The sequence below is a fragment of the Thalassophryne amazonica genome, chromosome 21 (assembly GCF_902500255.1).
Source record: "Thalassophryne amazonica chromosome 21, fThaAma1.1, whole genome shotgun sequence".
Taxonomy (NCBI): domain Eukaryota; kingdom Metazoa; phylum Chordata; class Actinopteri; order Batrachoidiformes; family Batrachoididae; genus Thalassophryne; species Thalassophryne amazonica.
Genome location: NC_047123.1, coordinates 3,034,633 through 3,054,268, shown reverse-complemented (window position 1 = coordinate 3,054,268; position 19,636 = coordinate 3,034,633). Strand labels below are relative to the sequence as shown.

General features: G+C 41.6%; 2 protein-coding genes across 2 annotated transcripts; one reads left to right on the top strand and one right to left on the bottom strand.

Moving 5' to 3' along the window:
- Window positions 1-5,129: 5,129 nt before the first annotated feature.
- ppil4 (peptidylprolyl isomerase (cyclophilin)-like 4) lies at window positions 5,130-11,211 on the bottom strand. Its single transcript, XM_034161682.1, has 13 exons — window positions 11,064-11,211; window positions 10,783-10,850; window positions 9,425-9,489; window positions 9,238-9,355; window positions 8,164-8,306; window positions 7,955-8,051; window positions 7,636-7,752; window positions 7,445-7,569; window positions 7,305-7,371; window positions 7,061-7,172; window positions 6,893-6,989; window positions 6,668-6,797; window positions 5,130-5,339 (listed from the first exon to the last, which is right to left on the bottom strand). Exons 1-13 carry the CDS (start codon window positions 11,131-11,133, stop codon window positions 5,148-5,150), a joined length of 1,401 nt encoding a protein of 466 aa, XP_034017573.1. The 5' UTR covers window positions 11,134-11,211; the 3' UTR covers window positions 5,130-5,147.
- Window positions 11,212-11,323: 112 nt separating this feature from the next.
- On the top strand, window positions 11,324-17,296 carry ginm1 (glycoprotein integral membrane 1). Its single transcript, XM_034161689.1, has 8 exons — window positions 11,324-11,575; window positions 11,673-11,744; window positions 11,814-11,910; window positions 14,643-14,797; window positions 15,214-15,376; window positions 15,467-15,669; window positions 15,827-16,014; window positions 16,131-17,296. The coding sequence occupies exons 1-8, from the start codon at window positions 11,492-11,494 to the stop codon at window positions 16,240-16,242; spliced, it is 1,074 nt and encodes a 357-aa protein (XP_034017580.1). The 5' UTR covers window positions 11,324-11,491; the 3' UTR covers window positions 16,243-17,296.
- Window positions 17,297-19,636: the final 2,340 nt, after the last annotated feature.

Below are 19,636 nucleotides of genomic sequence, written 5' to 3'. Positions count from 1 at the left end.
TTCCTCCTTCAGGAGCCATCAGGGACACCCAGAGGGTTCGATTCCCCTTTCTTCACCTCTTCCTGATGCACACCATAGATTCGCTGTCTTCTGTAGTTTGACTCTCAAATCACTTTATACCAAGAACTTTCAAAAAAAAATCTGATTGTACACACAAAAACCTTCAATATGATTCCTGTTAATTTGAAACTGAAAATAAATCTGCAGCCTGACAAAAAAACAGAACTATTTCTTTAAGTACTTCTTGTAAAATAATAAGTTCAAATGATACAAGAGCCTTTTCTTGGAGTTCAATCAGTCAGGAAGTAACACAGAAGAATGTGGGACCCGACGGAGTCAGGGCTGCTGATGCTGGCGGGTGTGGTCCAAGGGTTCGTTTGGGGCCGCCGGAGTCTGCGGGTGTGGTGCGGGGCCGGCGGGTGTGGCGTAAGGGTGCTGCAGGGCTGCTGATGTTGGCGGATCAGCTCCTGTTCAGTGTACTTGACTGAGTGACAAATTAATGTTCATCTTATTTCTTTGTGTAACAAGATCCTGAAGACAAATGTTTCCTGAATGCCTCAGACTATCATCAAACTGCCAAACCAGAACCTGGACACAATGGACTCTTCAGGACAGGAAGTCCAAACTGCCTCCCTGCTTGTTTTTAAGACAAACTTCTTAAATAAATTATCTTGACCCTCTTAATCTGGATGTCTCATCAAATGCATCTTTTGTTATGTTCTGTTTTGTAAAACTTTGTAACTGTTATCATGGCCCAAGCAGAGGGTCACCCCTCTGAGTCTGGTCTGCTTGAGGTTTCTTCTCAAATCATCAGAGGGAGTTTTTTCTTCCCACTGTCTCCTGTGTTCTTGCTCTGGGGGTTGGTAAGGCCAAACCTTACTTGTGTGAAGCACCGTGAGGCAACTTTTAAGATTTGGTGCCATATAAAATTAAATAAATTGAAATTAGCGTGTGTTTGCTGGAGCTCCTCTGTGGGTTGAAGAAGTTAAAGGTCGTGACAAACACCCTGAGCAGGTGGAGGAGCTTGACTCATCGTTTCCTCACACGGTGGTGTCACCTTTCACTTTCTTCTATCTGAAGACGTTTTTCTGTTCCTGTCCCCCGAACAAAAACCACACACCTGTTATCAGGAAACTGAAAGCTGTGAGCCGCTGGATTCCCCCGAAGGGACGTGGGTCGCCACCGCCGACCTGATGAGATGTCACACGCAATTCCACTCCTTACCTACAGGTGGTGCATGTTAATGAATAGACGGAATCCGTTGAAAAGTGATGGAAGTAAAGCTGCGTTCAGTGTCCTGCTGTGAACTGGAAGTCAAAACCAAGACACCCCCCCCCCCCCCCCCCCCAAAAAAAAAAAAACAGGACTTTGGTCTTGAAGAATAATTATAAGGGGGTAGAAAATATAAGTTTTACTTCATTCTACTCCCTTTGAGTAATGTACGGATTTTCAAAGATGAATGTGCGCAATGTATAAATGTTTTTAACTTGCTCAATGAAGTATTCATCATCATATAATCCATGATTAACCAACATCACTTTGGAATGTAAGGTTCGGATTTTAGGGTTGAGAAACATCTCCCACGTGACGGAGCTCTGACCTGCTTTCCTAGTCTGAGATATGAAACAAAGTTCCCAGCTGACATTGAAGGCACCATAAGACAAAAGCCAGAATAGTGTTAGCTGTCGTATTCGCTCATCATGCTGCAGATTCCAGATGTGTTCTGCTCCGTATGGAGTCGTGGGGGGGGGGGGGGGGGGGGGTTGAGCAGGAGTGGCCGAGGAGGAAAAACTTTGTTTACATCCTGATGTTTGGTGCAAGTTTGACACCAAGTGGCAGAAAAATAATTTTTAGCACCTTTAACTTTGCACTTGTAATTTCATATATTTATAAATAACACAACCGTCAGAACTTTGAGCGTCCAGTCGCACGTGTTTTTACACGTTGAGAAAATTTCTACCAAAGCTGTCATGTGACGACAATGTCACAAAACTTAAAAGCATTCAGTCAGGGTGTTAAAGATGTTAAAGTTTTTTTAATAAATAACCCGGAGACACTGAATTAAAAAAAAAAAATTCTGGACCACCACGTTTCTGCACCTGTTGGTTTAATTGGAAAGGAGCTGCCTGACTTCTTCGTGAAGTGGGCGTGGTCAGTGGGAGGGTTTTAGTGATATACATTTCAACGGTAAAGTAAAAACATTTTGAACAATATGTCTGTCGCACTTTTAACAAACTTATAATAAATACTGGTTATTAAATTAATTGAATATGAAAATAAAACAAAACTAAATTATTTAAGTACTTATGATTTGTTTGATCTCTGTGAATATAAAGCAGCCCTTAATTGATTTAATTCTGTTTTAAGAAATATTTCATCTTCTTATTCCTGCTCACACTCTGGATTAGAACCAGATCTGGATCCTGGAAAATTCTTGGAATTCATCTGGCTCCAGGTTTCTGTTCTGTTTGACCCTGATCCCGTCTCATCTCAGAAGCTAAACAGAGAAGGTCCTGGTTAGGACTCGGATGGGAGCCCAGGGCCTGTGCCCGTTTGTCAGGAAGAGCATCCGGTGTAAAACTTGTGCCAACATGGATCTGTGCACCGGTGTCGCAGACTGAACGCCCCCCCCCCCCCCCCCCCCCCAAAAAAAAAGAAACGAGGTGAAACTCGGTAATGCTTTGAAATGACTGACGCGCAGTAAACGCATCAGCTAGCAATCACTTCCTGTCTTTTCTGATGAAATAATGCTGAATTTATGTGGAAATGATTGTACAAAAGCTTCAGATATCTGTTGCTGAGACAGATGATGACTAGAGGCAGTTTGAAACAGAAACAAGGTGAAAATTGGTGAACCACAACTGACACATGCGCAGTGAAGGCAGGGCAGACCTATTTTTAGGGGGGACCGTTCGGTCGGCGACACCGGAACCAACAGGAACAAACTTTTAAATTTTAAATCCAAACTTTTGTCAACATGTGGACGGGTCGAGCTGCTGACATGTTTTTGGTAACTGGATTACTGTTCCATCTGAGGCTCGCCCACATCACACAGGTGGGCGGAGGGAGACACCGACACCCCCCCCCCCCCAAAAAAACATACACACGTGGAATGTTATAAAGTCAAAGGTCAAACAATCATCACTTGTTTGTACAGGAAGGATGTTGACAAGGACACACACCCCCCACACACACACACACACACACACAACGGATTTTATGTTTAATTGATGAGTAACTGTAGTGGAAATAAATACAGCAGGAAGGATTGACAAGATGTTAAAGAAGCAAAAACTAAAATAATTTCAGGCCAAAATTTCAAACAGAATTTAAACTTTAACTTTTGACTGTGAACAAACTAAATATGTTTGGTTTAGAGACATAAAAAGCAAGTTGACAAGCAACAAGAATTTAAAGCTCTACGGCCTTTCAAATTTCACAAAACTGAGACTTTAATTTCCACCGAAATCCAAGCATTATGATGTAGATTTTTTATATACTTAAAATTGCAGCTCATTTTAATGAAGAGGACATATTTATCTGGGGTAAATTCCACAGTATTATCTTTTCTTTAATCACTGTCATGCAGACTGACAGGAGGAAACGCGTGTGCGCATGAGTGCAATTTTGGACATGACCTGCAACCCATCTTACGTTAACTTACAAGAAATCTTATGGATGTTATTTCCACAACTAGGTCATAGCACCTCCCCTCAGGGTTTGAAATTCTAAATCGTTTCCAGACAACATGAATTCTGATCACACTGGCGACATCATATTATGAATCCCTTATCAAAATGCTAAGGAATAAAATCATAGTGGTGCCAAAGAAAACTGATTTAAATATTTAAAAAACCAGTGGCATGATACCTTTTTTTTTTAAAATTATTATTTATGAACATGCGGGCTAAAGTGTCCTCAGGTCGTCTGTGGGACGTCCTGAGACTTCGACTTCAATCTTCACAGAAATGTCATATTTAAATATTCAGAAATTCAAACGTTACTTCATGATTTGTGTCTAAATATTATTTATCAGAAATATTGGGACCGTAGAAATCAGAATGTGTGAAATAAATTTAAATTATACTATTTTAGGTCATCAGAATGACTGAATTTATTGAAGCTTTTTTTTAAGGCTTTCGTACATAGGTTTGTTTTGTTTTTTTTAACACGTGACAATTATTTGGGCCTTTTGATGAATTTACAGTAAATCATCACTTTTACAGGAATCGTTCTTGAGACATGTCAGGGGACACGATTGTTCTTGGACTTAATCTCTATCAGTCATTAATAGAGTCTGGTGCTGTGCAGTAAATCTGAGTAACCTTGTAAAAAGGAGACGAGTGAAGGAAGCCACCAAGGAACATACAAGAAGAAATGTCTTTTTTTCTTTTTTAAGATGCACACGGGAAAGTTCAGGCCAGGATTGGATCAGTCTACATGTTGCATCATGACTTTGTCTAATGGCTGATCCACTCATTTAACTCCTTTTAGACTGTTTGGAAACATTCATGTGTTCATCAACCTGACGTGACTGGCTGCAAAACATGCTTTACTGTAAATTCAAAGTTTGACATTTACTGTCACATTTCATTTCTGGATTTTTTTTTTTTAATTCACATATAAAAGCCATCCATCCTTTTTCTATACCAGCTTACTCCAATTCAGGGTCACGGGGGGCTGGAGTCTGTCCCAGCAGTCACAGGGTGCGAGGTGGGTTCACTCTGGACAGGGCACCAGTTTGTCACAGAGACAAACACATTCACACCTACAGACAGTTTAAACCTGCACGTCTTTGGATCTGGGAGGAAGCTGGAGCACCCAAAGGGAACCCACACAAACACGTGGAAAACATGCAAACTCCACACAGAAAGGCCTCAGGTGGGAATCGAACCCATGACCTTCTCACTGTGAGGCAACAGTGCTAACCACTAATCCACCATGCTTTAAATTCTGTGTATATAATTAGCTGGCTATGAATTTGTTGTGAATGAATTTAAAAACAAGCATGGTGGTTACACACAATGACGTCAGCCTCTTCATTCTTCACTTAAAAAAAAAAAAATAATAATCTCAGGAAGCAGTCAGTTTGCCAGCTCAGTCTGGAGGTTTTCCAGCTGGGTGACAGCGCCTCCCTCTGGCGGCTCTCAGCGGTGTCGGCTCCGGTCTTTGTCCTTGGACTTCTTTGGCGAGCGGCTGCGACTCCGCTCCTTGTGGCCGTGACCTCTGTCTTTGCCGTGTTTGACCCGGGACTTGCTGTGTTTGTGGTCCCGGTCTCTGGAGCGGGATCGAGAGCACTGGTGACCCGCCTTTCTTTCTCGCCGGCTCTCCTCGCCGTCCTGAAAATGAGCAAAAAGATGGACCGCGTGAGTGACAGCCGTCATTATCCTGAAAACAAACTGGCCTTATGTTCCGGTTCCTGACTCCTCTGGAAACAAACAGATTATTGATTTGGACAATTTATTGATCTACATGAAATCTAATTCATCGTTGCTGACAGCAGCCTTTGTTTTGTTACTGTGGCAATAAGTGGTACAAAAAGTCAAATTTTTTAACTGCTCAGCCAACTCTGTTCTTAAATAGAATTTTATAACAAATTAGAGCTCCGCCAACACTAGTTTACAATTTCACAAAATTCTGCCTCTGAAAAAATTATCACAGTCAAAGTCCTGTTAGAAGTGACTTTTCATAAGATAAATTAGATGTGCTCAAATGTCAGGAGGATGTATTTAGTTCATGCACTTAAAACTTTTTGTGGTGTTGTCAGGTTTTTTACTTTTTCGGTTTCTGAATTTTTCTTCAGATTATTTTCACAGAATATTTGTTTTCTCTGCGGTGCACAATGTGTCGTTGCTTTTTGACACCTGGTTTTCGACTGATGACTGGAAGACAAACAGTTGTACAATTGGAACCTCCATCCAGTTTTGGTGGTGTCGGTAAATCCAGAACAGAAAAATGAGAGTGATTAAGGCATTTTGATTGAGATATAACGCAAAATGTACACCAAATGGGATTTTCAATGTTAAATTCAAATGTACACAATCCGGATCAGATCCAGATCAAACTTTCAGGTGAGAAACCATCCTACATAACACTCAAATATGAAAGAAATTTAATCATTTTTTAGGGTTATGAATTTTTGAAAATTCGTTCAATGTTCAATTTTTCCTGACTTTGACCTTTGACCTTAATAATTGAATCACTTACCTATCAGGATATGAATCTTAAGTAAAATTTCCATAACAATGACAAATTGTGGACTCCAGGCTGTTAGACAAACAGGTGAAAACCTTTGCTGGCGGAGGTAATTATAATTCCAAGGCTTGAATGAATGAATGATTCTATCCCCTTCAGTTTAACATGACTAACAATAAATGTTACCATGATTACAATTTTTAGTTATAAAGTACCAAAACAAACAGAATGTTTAACATTTGCTGAACAAAAACAAAACAGAATTTTTAGTTACTTTTTTTTTTTTTTTTATTAACTCCATTTTTTGCTACAGATTTTTTGGGGGTCACAAACTAAAAGAGCTTAAAGTTCAAACTTTAAAATTTTTTTGTGGAATAAAATCAGAAATCTGTCTATGTCTTGGCTGCTGTCTGCCTAAAACTTCTGCACGCTGCGTTCTGTTTTAAACACCGATGGGCTGCTCTGCGTGGACCTTGGACTTTGTGGACTTCCTGTTGTCCTCGTCCTCTGAGCGGTGGCGTTTCTTGGCTTTGTGCTTCTTGTCTGATCGCTGGCGGCTCGTGGCCTCGTCCTCCTCCTCCAGCAGCAGCTCATACCTGGAACTGTGACGCCGCTTAAGGAAACGTTCAGACCGTTAAGTACCATGGCGACACCCAGACGGTGTCCTGGCAGGAAGCAGGCTAGCGTTAAAGGATACTCCCTCTGAGGTTTGGCGCTGTCCTTCAGAGCCACGCCGGAGCGGTTTTCCAGCTCCTTCTCGTACGCTTTGAAGTCATCTTTCGTGTATTTTCCACCTACAAATCAGACAAGTCTCAGATCAGTGACCGCCCGGTCTGTGTCTGTGTGACCTCTGACCTTTAGGTACCTTTGCCTTTCCATCTGATCTTGGCCACAGACTGACTGAAGTCCACATGGATGCGCCGATCGTCAATCAGCACATTGTCCATTTTGAAGAAAGCTTTTTCACAGTCTTCCTGCTGCGGAGACGCAAGACAAAAACCGTCAGGAGCTGAAGAACTGTTTGGTGCCTCGCTCAAAACTCAAATTAAAAAATTTGTGTGATGTTCAGATTTCTGTGGTTTTGGTCCCACGTACAACCATGTGCTCACTTTCTCAAACTCGATGAAGGCGTAGCAGAGGGAGTCTCCGGTCTTCCAGTCCCTGATGATCTCACAGCTTCACAGAAGAAGAAGAAACAATCAGCAGCTGAGTCAGAAATGCAGCGCTGCAGCTTTGATGTGAACGTTACCTTTTTATATGCCCAAAGCGGGAAAAAATGATCTCCAGGTCCTCGTCTGTGGTCACCGGGTTCAGCTTGCACACAAACAGCACGTTCTCTGGAGGCTTCACTTCAGCGTCGGGAAGATCTCCCACCTGGAAGAACACGGGTCAGAAAGGTGGAACGAACAGACCAAGGCTCACCGGCCTTCTGGCTCCTACCATCTCCAGCAGGATGGCGTGAGTCTGAGCTTCTTTCTCCTTCAGTCCCTCCTCCAGCTCCTCCACAGTTTTCCCCTCCACGTTGTCGATCTCTTCATCAGCGCCGATCCGTCCGCTCTGCACACAAACAGAAACGTTCCCCCAACATCCATCAGTTTGTTCTGATGTTCTTCTTTTCTTTAAACTTAACAGTCTTCTTTTTTTTCATCATTAAAAAATTGAACTATGTAAAAGTCCAGTGGGTCTCCTGCAAAAGAACAGTCAGGATGTTCTCTAAAAGATGAAGCACTACAGAATCAGGGATGGACTTGAGACTAACGTCCAACTGCTCTTTGGTGGGTTCAGGGGATCGATCGGGCACCAGCAGGTCAGGAGGGTCATCAAAGGGGTCGTCGAGGATTACCGTGTGATTTATCCTACAACACAACCACAATCTTACATCAGCATGTAGCACCTGGCATGCTGAGAAAATGTCCAAAACTTAACACGGAAAGAAACACATGCCCTTCGTAGACTGGCACTGATCACCTGATATCCTGATACGGAACAAAGTCTTTGTCAACGAACGTCTCATTGATTTTGGCCAAGATGTCAAAGCCTTCAGTCACTTCCCCAAACACGGTATGGACCCCATCCAGGTAGTCCAGGTCCTCACTCGTGGTTATGAGGAACTGTGGACAAGAACAACTGCAGGTCATCTGACACAGAAATATCAACAAACCAAAACCTACAATAACACAGCTGATGGCAAATGCACCATTTAGTAGAACCACTTATCAGTATAGTTCAGTGTTTCTATATGATGTCATGAAGGTGTTATTGGTCATTAAACACTTGAGCAGCCTTGAAGTGTTTCACACGAGTCCAACAAACACACGTGAGCTCTCGTTTAAACTTGAATTTGGAAAAATGGACTAATCGTCTGCTTACGTTGACTTTTCAGGACGTCCTGAGAATTTGTGGTAAATGGACTGCATTTATATTTTAATGGACAAAGTGCTTTACATTGATGCCTCACATTCAGTCACACGCTGATGCTGGGTCATGGAAGGTGCTCACTACATACCGGGAGCAACCAGATGAAGGACCTTGCCAGGCTCTCACTGCTTTTTCTGTTCTAACAGGGATTTGAACTTCCATTAAATAAGTTCCAAAAAGTTCAAAGTAATCAAATCACTGAAATCCCCGTCCTGTGATGTTCACGTGCACAAGTAAACCTCTGATGACCCTATATTATAAATATCACTGAGTTGGTTTTCATGATTTTTAAAGTTTTGGCACCGTGAATCTTGATCCATACCACAAAAACACAGAACCACCTGTTCTCACTCACATCTATTCCTGTGCTTTGGTCATCTCTTGCATTTCCATGGAGTCCGTAATGTACATGCTGTGACCTCACTGGGTGGTTGTACTACAGCTACGCTACAGTTGCGCTGTGGCTGTTTTTTGCACATTTTATGTCTTCAGATTACACACTGGATCACATCTGTGGACAGCCATGAGCTGGACGCGTCTGTTAAAGTTTTGCAGGATGCGTACTGGTACCGGCAGCATGTCTGCTCTGGAAGCTTTAAAAGCTTCATCGTTCCTTTTCTTCACCTGAGACCCGTGCTGGTCGTTCCCATTATTCACCATGGACACACTCCCCTTCTTCCTGTGTTTGATACGCGGAACTTTCTCTGCATCAAAAAAGCGGGCCTGGTCCCCGTAGAGTTTACTAAAAACACACAAAATAATGTCAGCCATCAACAAATAAAACACTTCAACTTTAAATAATGCAACTGACCTGTAAACAGACTCTCCACCGCGACCTGTTCCAGTGGGGTCACCAGTCTGCACAACAAAGTCTCTCTGAGGGGACACAGAGTGTCCAACGGGACAGAAGACGGACATATTGAGACTACAGCATCTCCAACAACAATAACCCTGACCTGGTAAACTGTTTTAACCTGGTTCTCTTTACCTAAATGTTGTGAATCAGACAGTAGTTCTAATAATGGAGCTTTGATTAATATCACTGACCAGGTAAACTGTTTTAACCTGGTTCTCTTTACCTAAACGTTGTGGATCAGACAGTAGTTCTAATAACAGATCTTTGATTAATATCACTGACCAGGTAAACTGTTTTAACCTGGTTCTCTTTACCTAAACGCTTTGGATCAGACAGTAGTTCTAATAACAGATCTTTGATTAATATCACTGACCAGGTAAACTGTTTTAACCTGGTTCTCTTTACCTAAACGCTGTGGATCAGACAGTAGTTCTAATAACAGATCTTTGATTAATATCACTGACCAGGTAAACTGTTTAACCTGGTTCTCTTTACCTAAACGCTGTGGATCAGACAGTAGTTCTAATAACAGATCTTTGATTAATATCACTGACCAGGTAAACTGTTTTAACCTGGTTCTCTTTACCTAAACGCTGTGGATCAGACAGTAGTTCTAATAACGGATCTTTGACTAATATCACTGACCAGTTAAACTGTTTTAACCTGGTTCTCTTTACCTAAACGTTGTGGATCAGACAGTAGTTCTAATAACAGATCGTGGATTAATATCACTGACCAGGTAAACTGTTTTAACCTGGTTCTCTTTACCTAAACGTTGTGGATCAGACAGTAGTTCTAATAACGGATCTTTGATTAATATCACTGACCAGGTAAACTGTTTTAACCTGGTTCTCTTTACCTAAACGTTGTGGATCAGACAGTAGTTCTAATAACGGATCTTTGATTAATATCACTGACCAGGTAAACTGTTTTAACCTGGTTCTCTTTACCTAAACGTTGTGGATCAGACAGTAGTTCTAATAACGGATCTTTGATTAATATCACTGACCAGGTAAACTGTTTTAACCTGGTTCTCTTTACCTAAACGCTGTGGATCAGACAGTAGTTCTAATAACAGATCTTTGATTAATATCACTGACCAGGTAAACTGTTTTAACCTGGTTCCGTTTACCTGGACGTTGTGAATCAGACAGTAGTTCTAATAACGGATCTTTGATTAATATCACTGACCAGGTAAACTGTTTTAACCTGGTTCTCTTTACCTAAACGCTGTGGATCAGACAGTAGTTCTAATAACGGACTTTGACTAATATCACTGACCAGTTAAACTGTTTTAACCTGGTTCCGTTTACCTGGACGTTGTGAATCAGACAGTAGTTGTAGTATTTGATCTTGCATAATTTCAGAAAGTTAAGACAACCTGCACAAAAACACAGAAATGTTTAAGGTTAACGAATCGTTTCATTGATTTCTATTCAGTGAATGTTGTTAGCTCATGCTAAAAACATACAAGCTAACAGCTACAACCAGCGTGCACATACACCACGCAAACATTTAGTAATAATTTAGCTCGAACTTTGATACAGCGCCTTTTGCTGCTGTTTATATGCGAATGAAAAAAATATGTTCTTACTTTTGGGTCTTTCTTCTGTAAATAAATCAATTACAATATCACCGAGCGTCGTTTCAAGGAGCACCGCCATCACGACGCAGTTACTTTCGCGAGAAGACCGACACTGGGGCGTGTCGCTGGTTCGAAGTCGCCAGCCTTTGGGAAGGGTGTCGTAACACCGATTATTAAGTTTTTACGAAATACATGACTATAAATGTGCCTGACTGACATGCTTCCATCCAGTAATTCGCAGAAAGCGCTAACATGGTGGACGGTGGCTGCATCGTAGAAATATAAGCTGTTTTGAGTTAGTGTTGGCGAGGCGTTTCAAACGGTGTCTGAAATTTTTAACTCGAAGCTTTTGGTTTAAAGCTTCAAACATCCTGTTCCAAATCTCGTACGCAGTTGATAGCTCATTGTTCGCAGCGTTCAAGAAAACCCATTTTAAAATGTCTTCGTGGACATTTCGTGTGGTATTTGTGACGTTTTTGTCCACTGTGTGTACAAAGGCTTCGCTCGGACAGCTGAACACGGTAAGAAACGAAGCGGAAGGTGTTAGTTACACTAAGGTGTTAGCTTAGCATTAGCTTAGTGTGTGTTACATTATTTTAACTTTAATTTGACTCTCAGGAAAATGTCGTGATTAATGTGACAGTTGGTACACTGACAGAGGGACAGCTGAAGAATTCCAGCAATTTACAGGTATTTAAAGCTAATTTTGCTACATGTTTTTAAAGTCTGAATATAATGTGAATGCTTTTATTTTGTCAGATTAATTTCAACGTATCGGTGGGTGATGAGCAGCTGTTTGTCAATGACGTGCCTGTGACAGGAGTGACCAGGTTAAACTGTCAAGCTCTTCTTCTCTGTGAGTAATTTCTCTCCTTTTGATGGAAGAAGCCCCCCCCAGAGGTTAAATCACACCACTGGTTTTGTGCTTTCTCACAATGGGGTCTCGACCCCATACCATATCTGTAGAGACAGGTTTCATTTGGCTGTGACAGATGTACACCTTGAAAAATCAAGCAGCCATATGGACAGAATTATGAAGTCCAGCCTTCAGATCAGCCATTGTCATTTTTTGTGAAGGTTCAACAAAATAATGTGGCCTGTGGGGAAACAAATTTGCTGTGTTTTCAATAAAATCTAATATGGCAGAAAATGGGCTCGAAGGCGCGTTAAGTTCTGCTTGATCCAGGGAACCCAACGGAGCCATTTGGTATAAAGTTCTAGTAGTCCATGAGCCAGTCATCAATTTTGACCTAATTAGTACCACTGAAGGTGACTAAACAACACTTAGAATCCAGCCTCAGTGTACCATGGCCTACAGAAAAATGTATGATAACCATCCCAGGGTGGTAGCTGTATCCAGCTAGGGGTCAATGAAGAATTCCACAGAGGTCAAAATTTAAAAATACTCCAGTTGCGTTGAAAGGGGCAGAGTGGTGGACAAGTGGTTAGTGCGCTTCCAGGGAAGAAGGTTTCCTGTCAAGGCCACCCTTGCCCATTCTACTTAGAATGTGGAATTGCATCAGGAAGGGCATCTGGTGTAAAACCTGTGCTAAATCAACATGCAGATCCACCTCCGATCTGCTGTGGCAACCCAAAGTATGTCAAGGGGGAAAGAGGATGAAACCGAACAAATTTTTTGTTTTTACCGTACAGTTATAGTGTTGATGGTGACATGCATGCTGACGGACAGAGTGCCCACCACCTTTACTGTGCCCTTCAAGGTTAAATCTGATGACAATTTGAAACCCGCATATGACTTCCTGTTCAAGTTGTAGTGAGGTCATCCTCAAGTCAAAGGCTGTCCATGTGCCAAATTTCATCTAAATCTGTAAATAAATGTTTGCTAATATTTTATTCACAGTTGGAGTCTGACACAGCTAAAGGCAATAAGCCGCCTGACATCTGTGGTGGATTTAATAGGCTAAATATTCACATTCCAGACACTGAAATCAAAGAATTGGGACATTTAACTGATTTCATTATCAAAATACTTTATGATTAATCGTTGCTGTTGGGGCAGTATGTCTCATGGCTGATTTGCTAGAAGTTTTACTTTATCATAGAACCCAGAAAAACTGATTTTGCATAATATGAAGTTTTGTGTCTGGAAAACAATTGCCCTCCTATATTAAAGCGATTTAAGACAAATAACGGGCAAATCACTCCGATTCACGTTACTACCACAACTTTGCTTAACATGTCCCAAAACAAGAAAACATCTCCACAGAATGATCATGACTGTTGTGCAGGCAGGTCCACAAGTATTTGGACAGTGGCACAAATGGATCTAAAGAATCAGAATGTTGTTGACTTTCAGCTTTAAGGAGTTTAACAAAAACATTAACCATGTTGGATTTACTGTCATTTATGTCCCACAGTTCCTCCTTTTTCAGAGGTAATATCTAATTGGACAAGTGAACTGTAACTATTTGTTTCACACAAATCATCACTTTTGCTGCCACACAAATCATCACTTTTGTTGCCAGTTTTCGTGTGACCTCTCAGGGGATGGACACACAAACATTTTCTTGGACTTTATTTCTATCAATCATAAAGAAATACAAATAGTATGTTACTGTTTGGTAAATCTGTCTTGAGAAACTGAATGAGTGACTGCAAGAAGGAGACTAGTGAGGGAAGCCACCAAGACACACAGACAACTCTGAAGGAGTTCTGATCATCTGTGGCTGTGATTAGAGAAACTTAATAGTGCAGTGTTTATCTGTTACATCATTAGTTTTACAGCTTCGTGGTGGAACAGAGAAGGAGTTTCTTTTGAAAGATGTGAGATTCCAGAAAGCACCCTGGAGATGAGAACCTGGATTTTGCTCTAATTTTGTTTTTCATGTGTGAAATTCCTTGAATTAAAGCTGAATGTTTTCACTCCAGGCACACGTGTTGCATTGTGATGGTGCACAGAGTCAAAGCTGGTTGCTGTTCAAATACTTATGGACCTTTCTGCAGTGTGCAGGCCATGCACTGGTGCTGCATTCACCACACTATGGAACCCAGTTGAGTCCTGGATGACGACCAAGCAGGCAGAAACCCAGTCCATCCCCATCTCCCACAAGTATAACAAAATAAAAAAAAAATCTATCAATAGCAAGAACAGTTTGTCACAAAATCACTCCAACGGTACCCAGGAATCCTCTAAAGAGACTCGGTATCAGACATCCAGTCCTCACTTTAGGTCACTGGTTAGTGTCAAAGTCTCACAATGATGCAAAATGCCAGGAAGCACCAGTCCAGGACCATAAAAACTTAAACCCTCATTCTCCTGCAAAGGTATCAGTTTCACCAAACACCCCTGACCTTTGACCTTATGACTCCATATCTTCCCAGACGTCTCTGGATCTCAAAGGCCAAGGACCCAGAGATATGAACAATATAACACTTTAATTACTGTAGATACTGTTCTGTCTGCACACAAAATTATTGCTCTCTTTGAGATGAAGCATTGAAATTATTGATCTATCTCAATACTGTAAGAACTGAAATTGTATTTTAAAGTGTATTATTTTTTTTATTTTTTTTAAGTCAACTTCATGTGATGCATGTGATCATTGTGTCGCTTTGTATCTTCCACAGTGGACGGCACCAATGGAAGCAGTGAATTTGAGTCTGGTGGTGTGGTGTCCACCGTGATGCTTGTGATGGTGAACCAGAACCGGCTGTACAGAGACCCAGACGGGCTTTGGGCTCTGCGGGTGTTCAGTGCAGTGGTAGAAATGGACGGCAAACAGGTAGCGGTTTTTTGTGGAGAATGTCGGGGATGATGGTGTTAAACTCCGAGCTGAAGACCACGAACAGGATCCTCCAGTTATCTGACAATGTACACGTACCATCAGAAGGGCGTCTTTACAGCATATATCAGGGGTGCTCAAGTTTGGTCCTCGAGAGCTACCTTCCTGATACTCTTAGTTGTCTCCCTGCTCCAACACACCTGAATCCAATGAAAGACTCGTTAGCAGGCTTTTAATGAGCCTTTCATTAGATTCAGGTGTGTTGGAGCAGGGAGACAACCAAGAGTGTCAGGAAGGTAGCTCTCGAGGACCGAACTTGAGCACCCCTGGCATATGTTGATTTTTGCAAAGGGATCAGATGAGATTCTGCTTTTTGACTTTGATTTCACATCAATTTTTTTTATTTTATTCTTTAGGTCGAACAGCCTGAAATGTCAGATGTCAAAATACTGATGAGTCCAGAGTCCCAGAAGCTCTCTCAGTTTGCCGACGTCGACCCGATCGTCAACCACAGTGAGATTTTCCGTGTTCCCGCGGACGAGGATGTGGTGGTGACGGATACGTTCGATTTGAGATCAGGTATTAGACGAAGCCACGCGAGTCTGATTCCAAGAGGTCAACAAAAACAAAGCTTCATGCTTTTCTGTTTGGTTTCCATTTTGAAATCAGTTGAGGCATCGATGACTCAGACCACCAGTCATTACCCGCTGAAACACACCACACAGGAAGAAACCGCCGCTCCTGGGAAGCTGCCGGAGACGCCTCTGCGGATGGATCCCGACCTGCTGTATGACGAGGAAGTTGAGGACTTGGTGCTGCACCAGATGGAGCCGAACCAGATGGAGACTCCACCCAAAGAATCATCTTACTCTGTAAGCAACAGCGTCTCCAGGGAGACAAGAGGGTGAAATTTACATAAATCATTTAGTCTCCGCCCCTTTCGGTCACCATGTTAATCCCGAAACTTCAAGGACACATGATCTTTATGATTTGATTTTTTTTTTTTTTTTTTTTTTTTTTTAAATCCAGGCCATATGTCGGTGGGTGGAAGAGATGCGAGAGCGTCTGAGGCGTTTCTGCTCGGAGTCGCTGCCTGTCTTCTTCCTGGTCATGTTTGTGGTGGTGGTTGGCGTCGTCGGGTCGGCCATCATCGTTAAGATCTTAGATCTCTTCTTCCCAGCGTGTGAACCGAGGAGTGTGTCTGCTCTGACCACTAGGTGGTGCCAAGTCCCGTTTATTTTCTGATAATTCTGATTTGGTTTTGAGACTTTAACCACAGTCTGTCTTTGTTTTTTCTGGCCATTTAAATGCGCTGACATTTTTATTTTCACAGGCACATTTTTCGTCCAACCCAGGACACTCCAGTAGCTGAGGACGAGAAGCAGGTCCTACTAGATAAGGTGGAAACTGAGGACCAAGAACAGGTGGCTGAAGAGAAGCCATGAACGAGGACTCGTTCGTCATCCTGCTTCTTTGTTTTCAGTTTAACATTTGTTTTCTGCATCAGGTTTTTTTTTTCTTGGTTCTTTTCACATTTATTTCCCATGTAAGTGCGTTATTAAGGACAGGAGGTAGTTTCCACTGAGGGATGGGCCGAGTTTAAAGGCACGAAGATCACTAAACCCAAGTGCTCGGATCCATAAGTATGTGGACACGTGTTGGGAAACTGTTAATGAATGTGAGCCCAGATGTTTCACTACAATTTGAGTTTAAGTAGAATGCATGAACAGCACTTTGTAATCTGGCACCACGGCTGCGTTCACACCATGAAGTGACTTTAGCTTCACCGGCTCTGATACCAAACTGGAGCTTTGTCCCGTTCGTGTTGCATACAGCCAGAAAAAAAAAAAATTGATCCCTGACACTAAAGACACAAATGTAGACGAGACTGGCAGGTGATGATGTCACATTACCAAACAGTGAGTGAGCACACGCAGGAGGACGGAGAAAAGAAATTAATCAACACCTGAAGTCTGAACTCAAAATGTTTTTCCCTGGCAACACTTTGATTTTGTTCTTTTTAAACGTGTCCCGTGAGGTGGCGTCACGCTGGGATCAGTTCACCGTCTCTTTAACTATCGGGTCACATACGAAATTTAGATTTTTTTTCCTGATGAATTTGTTGCCACTACAATCTGAGCAGAACCTTCTGCCCTTAAATGCTGTTTGGTTTCAGCCTGCAGCCTAAAACTTTGTCACTTTAATGTGAACAAACCTGAAAATGACTTTAGACAGCCTGCTGGTGGCGCCGTGCTCTGTTTCTTTCCACTCTCTCCACGCTGACCGTGGAGGTGTTTCCTGGCAGTGCATCTGTCACTTTGAGGGATTATAATGTTGTTTTCTGTCTGAATGTGGCTGAAGATGTTCAGATTGTCTATGCACACTAAGCTTCAAACTCCTGCTTCGACTCTGTGCGTTTCATCAATTGTGTGCCTGAGTAACTTGTTTGATTTTGCCAAAAAAAAATTCTGTATTTAAATTACTGTTGAGGAAAATCTTTATTTGTGTGTGTGCGGGGGGGGGGGGGGGGGGGTCTGGACTACAACTGGATGTCCAAATTCAGTTTATGAAGTTAGCAGCACTGACTGACATAGTAACAGTTTTATGTTTTAATCATGTTAAACTCAGTTTAGATAAGATTACTGTGAATGGTCCTCAGTTACTGAATACAGATTACAATATGAACACTTCTGAATCACTTTCAGATCAGTTACTGTATTTTTTTTAGACTATGAATTGCACCTGTTTAAAAAAAATCCTGTTGAGGGGAAAAACCCAGATAAGTTGCACTTTTTCCACTATTATCACGTCTTTCTAATTTTTGTGCATTATGGTGTACTTGACATTTATTCTTATTGTTCTTTAGTGCTTAGATTCTTGGTAAAGTTTTATATAAATAGTCATTAATAATGAATTTGTGATTTACTTATTTGTTATGCAAGTCACACCAGTTTATACATTGCAGGATTTCTCAAACTAGTAAAAAACAAAACAAAAAAAAAAATTGTACTTCAGACAATCCCATACACAAAGTGATGCACTTCATGATAAAAATGGACACAACCACAAATATTCATTTAATCTGATATAAATTAATAGGAATAAGAGAGTTTAAGAACTGGATGGATGTTCACAGGGGCAGTGACCAACTAGTTAGTGCACTTGGTTTCAGTGCAGAAGGTTCCTGGTTCAAACACCACTTCTGCCACAATAATATCAGGGGTGCTCAAGTTCGGTCCTCGAGAGCTACCTTCCTGACACTCTTAGTTGTCTCCCTGCTCCAACACACCTGAATCTAATGAAAGGCTCATTAAAAGCCTGCTAACGAGTCTTTCAATGGATTCAGGTGTGTTGGAGCAGGGAGACAACTAAGAGTGTCAGGAAGGTAGCTCTCGAGGACCGAACTTGGGCACCCCTGCTCCATATAATATGGAGTTGTGTCAGGAAGGGCGTCCGGGGTAAAACTTGTGCCAAAATCAACATGCAGATCCACCTTGGATCTGCTGTGGTGACACCGAGTGGAAAACAAGGGAGCAGCTGAAGAGACTTATGTTCTGAGACACTTTGCTTTCTTTTATAGTTTATCAAATAAAAATTTATGGTTGTGTCTGTTTTATTATGAAGTGCATCACTTAGAAGCAATTCTCAAGTATTGTGATGACACTGACATACTACATTCAGTATCTGATTACTTTTCACATTCATCTTAAATTCTGAGTCTCCTGTAGTTGAAGGTTTGATTTTTCTCTGGAAATGAAACAGATAACATAATCCTGGGGGGGGGCTTGCATCATCAAAAATCAGTTTGTCAAGATGAAAAGCAGTCTGCTTCCAAAGAAAAGTACAGCATGCTGGTTTCATCCTGGTTTCCTTTAAAATGCATTAAACACTTTTTGCTGTGTTAAAAAGTGCTGTTGCTGTGCAGAGCAGATGCAAAGTGCATGACTGAGTGCATCTTCAAACGGCTGCACACAGGCATGACAGGAAGCTGTTCTGTGCACGGTTTAAAAGAAGCTGTGTGAACTCTCACCTGGGCCTCAAAGGGATTCCCGTCACATTCCCACAGCTTCCTCTTGGAATGTTCTTAGCTCTGAGTGGATTTTCGGGGTGTTTGTGTGCAGCCGGACTGTATCGTGCTGATTAAACGCTTTAGTCTCTGTGTTTCTCTATGGTGTGTGTGTTGTAGACATGCACGCACTCTGTGACGCAGACAGAAACTTTAAATGGCAAATCTCAGCTCACGTGCACATCTGCAGTTTGGCATAAAATACTCAACGGTGAAAGAATTGTGAAAGTATTCCTCTGCAAAAACAACAGTCCCACCAGCCACATGCACCCAGCTGTGGGATTGTGTGTGTGTGCGTGTAGCAGTTTGAGCTCCAAGTGCTCTTCTAGTTCTGTCGCTGTACTTGTCAGTTTCCACTCATTTAGAGCTCAGCAATCTAAAGGAAATCTTAGATTATTGACTTTTTCCCCTCAGATATGGCAAAAAGTGAACTTTGATGGGATTGCAAATGCCTAATGTTCAATAAGTTGACTTTTTGATGAGTAGATGGTACTTTATCTGTGTTCACGGGTATGGAAAAAAAAAACCGAACCTAAAATCTAGGAACATGTATCCTGATGAACAACCATCCTGCATCACTGAGCCAACCTAAAATATGTGCAAGAATTCAGAAAATATATACATATATACACACATATGTATATGTGTTTATATAAACTCCAATTCCAATGAAGTTGGGATGTTGTGTAAAATGTAAATAAAAACAATACAATGATTTTCAAATCCTTTTCAACCTATATTCAATTGAATACACCACAAAGACAAGATATTTA

Bases quoted from the DNA above. Each gene is read 5' to 3' on its own strand.
- ginm1 (XM_034161689.1), top strand. From the start codon at position 11,492: ATGTCTTCGTGGACATTTCGTGTGGTATTTGTGACGTTTTTGTCCACT. The intron at 11,911-14,642 runs GTGAGTAATTTC...TATCTTCCACAG, and splicing joins CTGTCAAGCTCTTCTTCTCT to TGGACGGCACCAATGGAAGC. The intron at 15,377-15,466 runs GTATTAGACGAA...TTTTGAAATCAG, and splicing joins TACGTTCGATTTGAGATCAG to TTGAGGCATCGATGACTCAG.
- ppil4 (XM_034161682.1), bottom strand. From the start codon at position 11,133: ATGGCGGTGCTCCTTGAAACGACGCTCGGTGATATTGTAATTGATTTA. The intron at 8,307-9,237 runs GTGAAGAAAAGG...TCTTGTCCACAG, and splicing joins ACGACCAGCACGGGTCTCAG to TTCCTCATAACCACGAGTGA. The intron at 7,372-7,444 runs GTAACGTTCACA...TCTTCTGTGAAG, and splicing joins CGCTTTGGGCATATAAAAAG to CTGTGAGATCATCAGGGACT.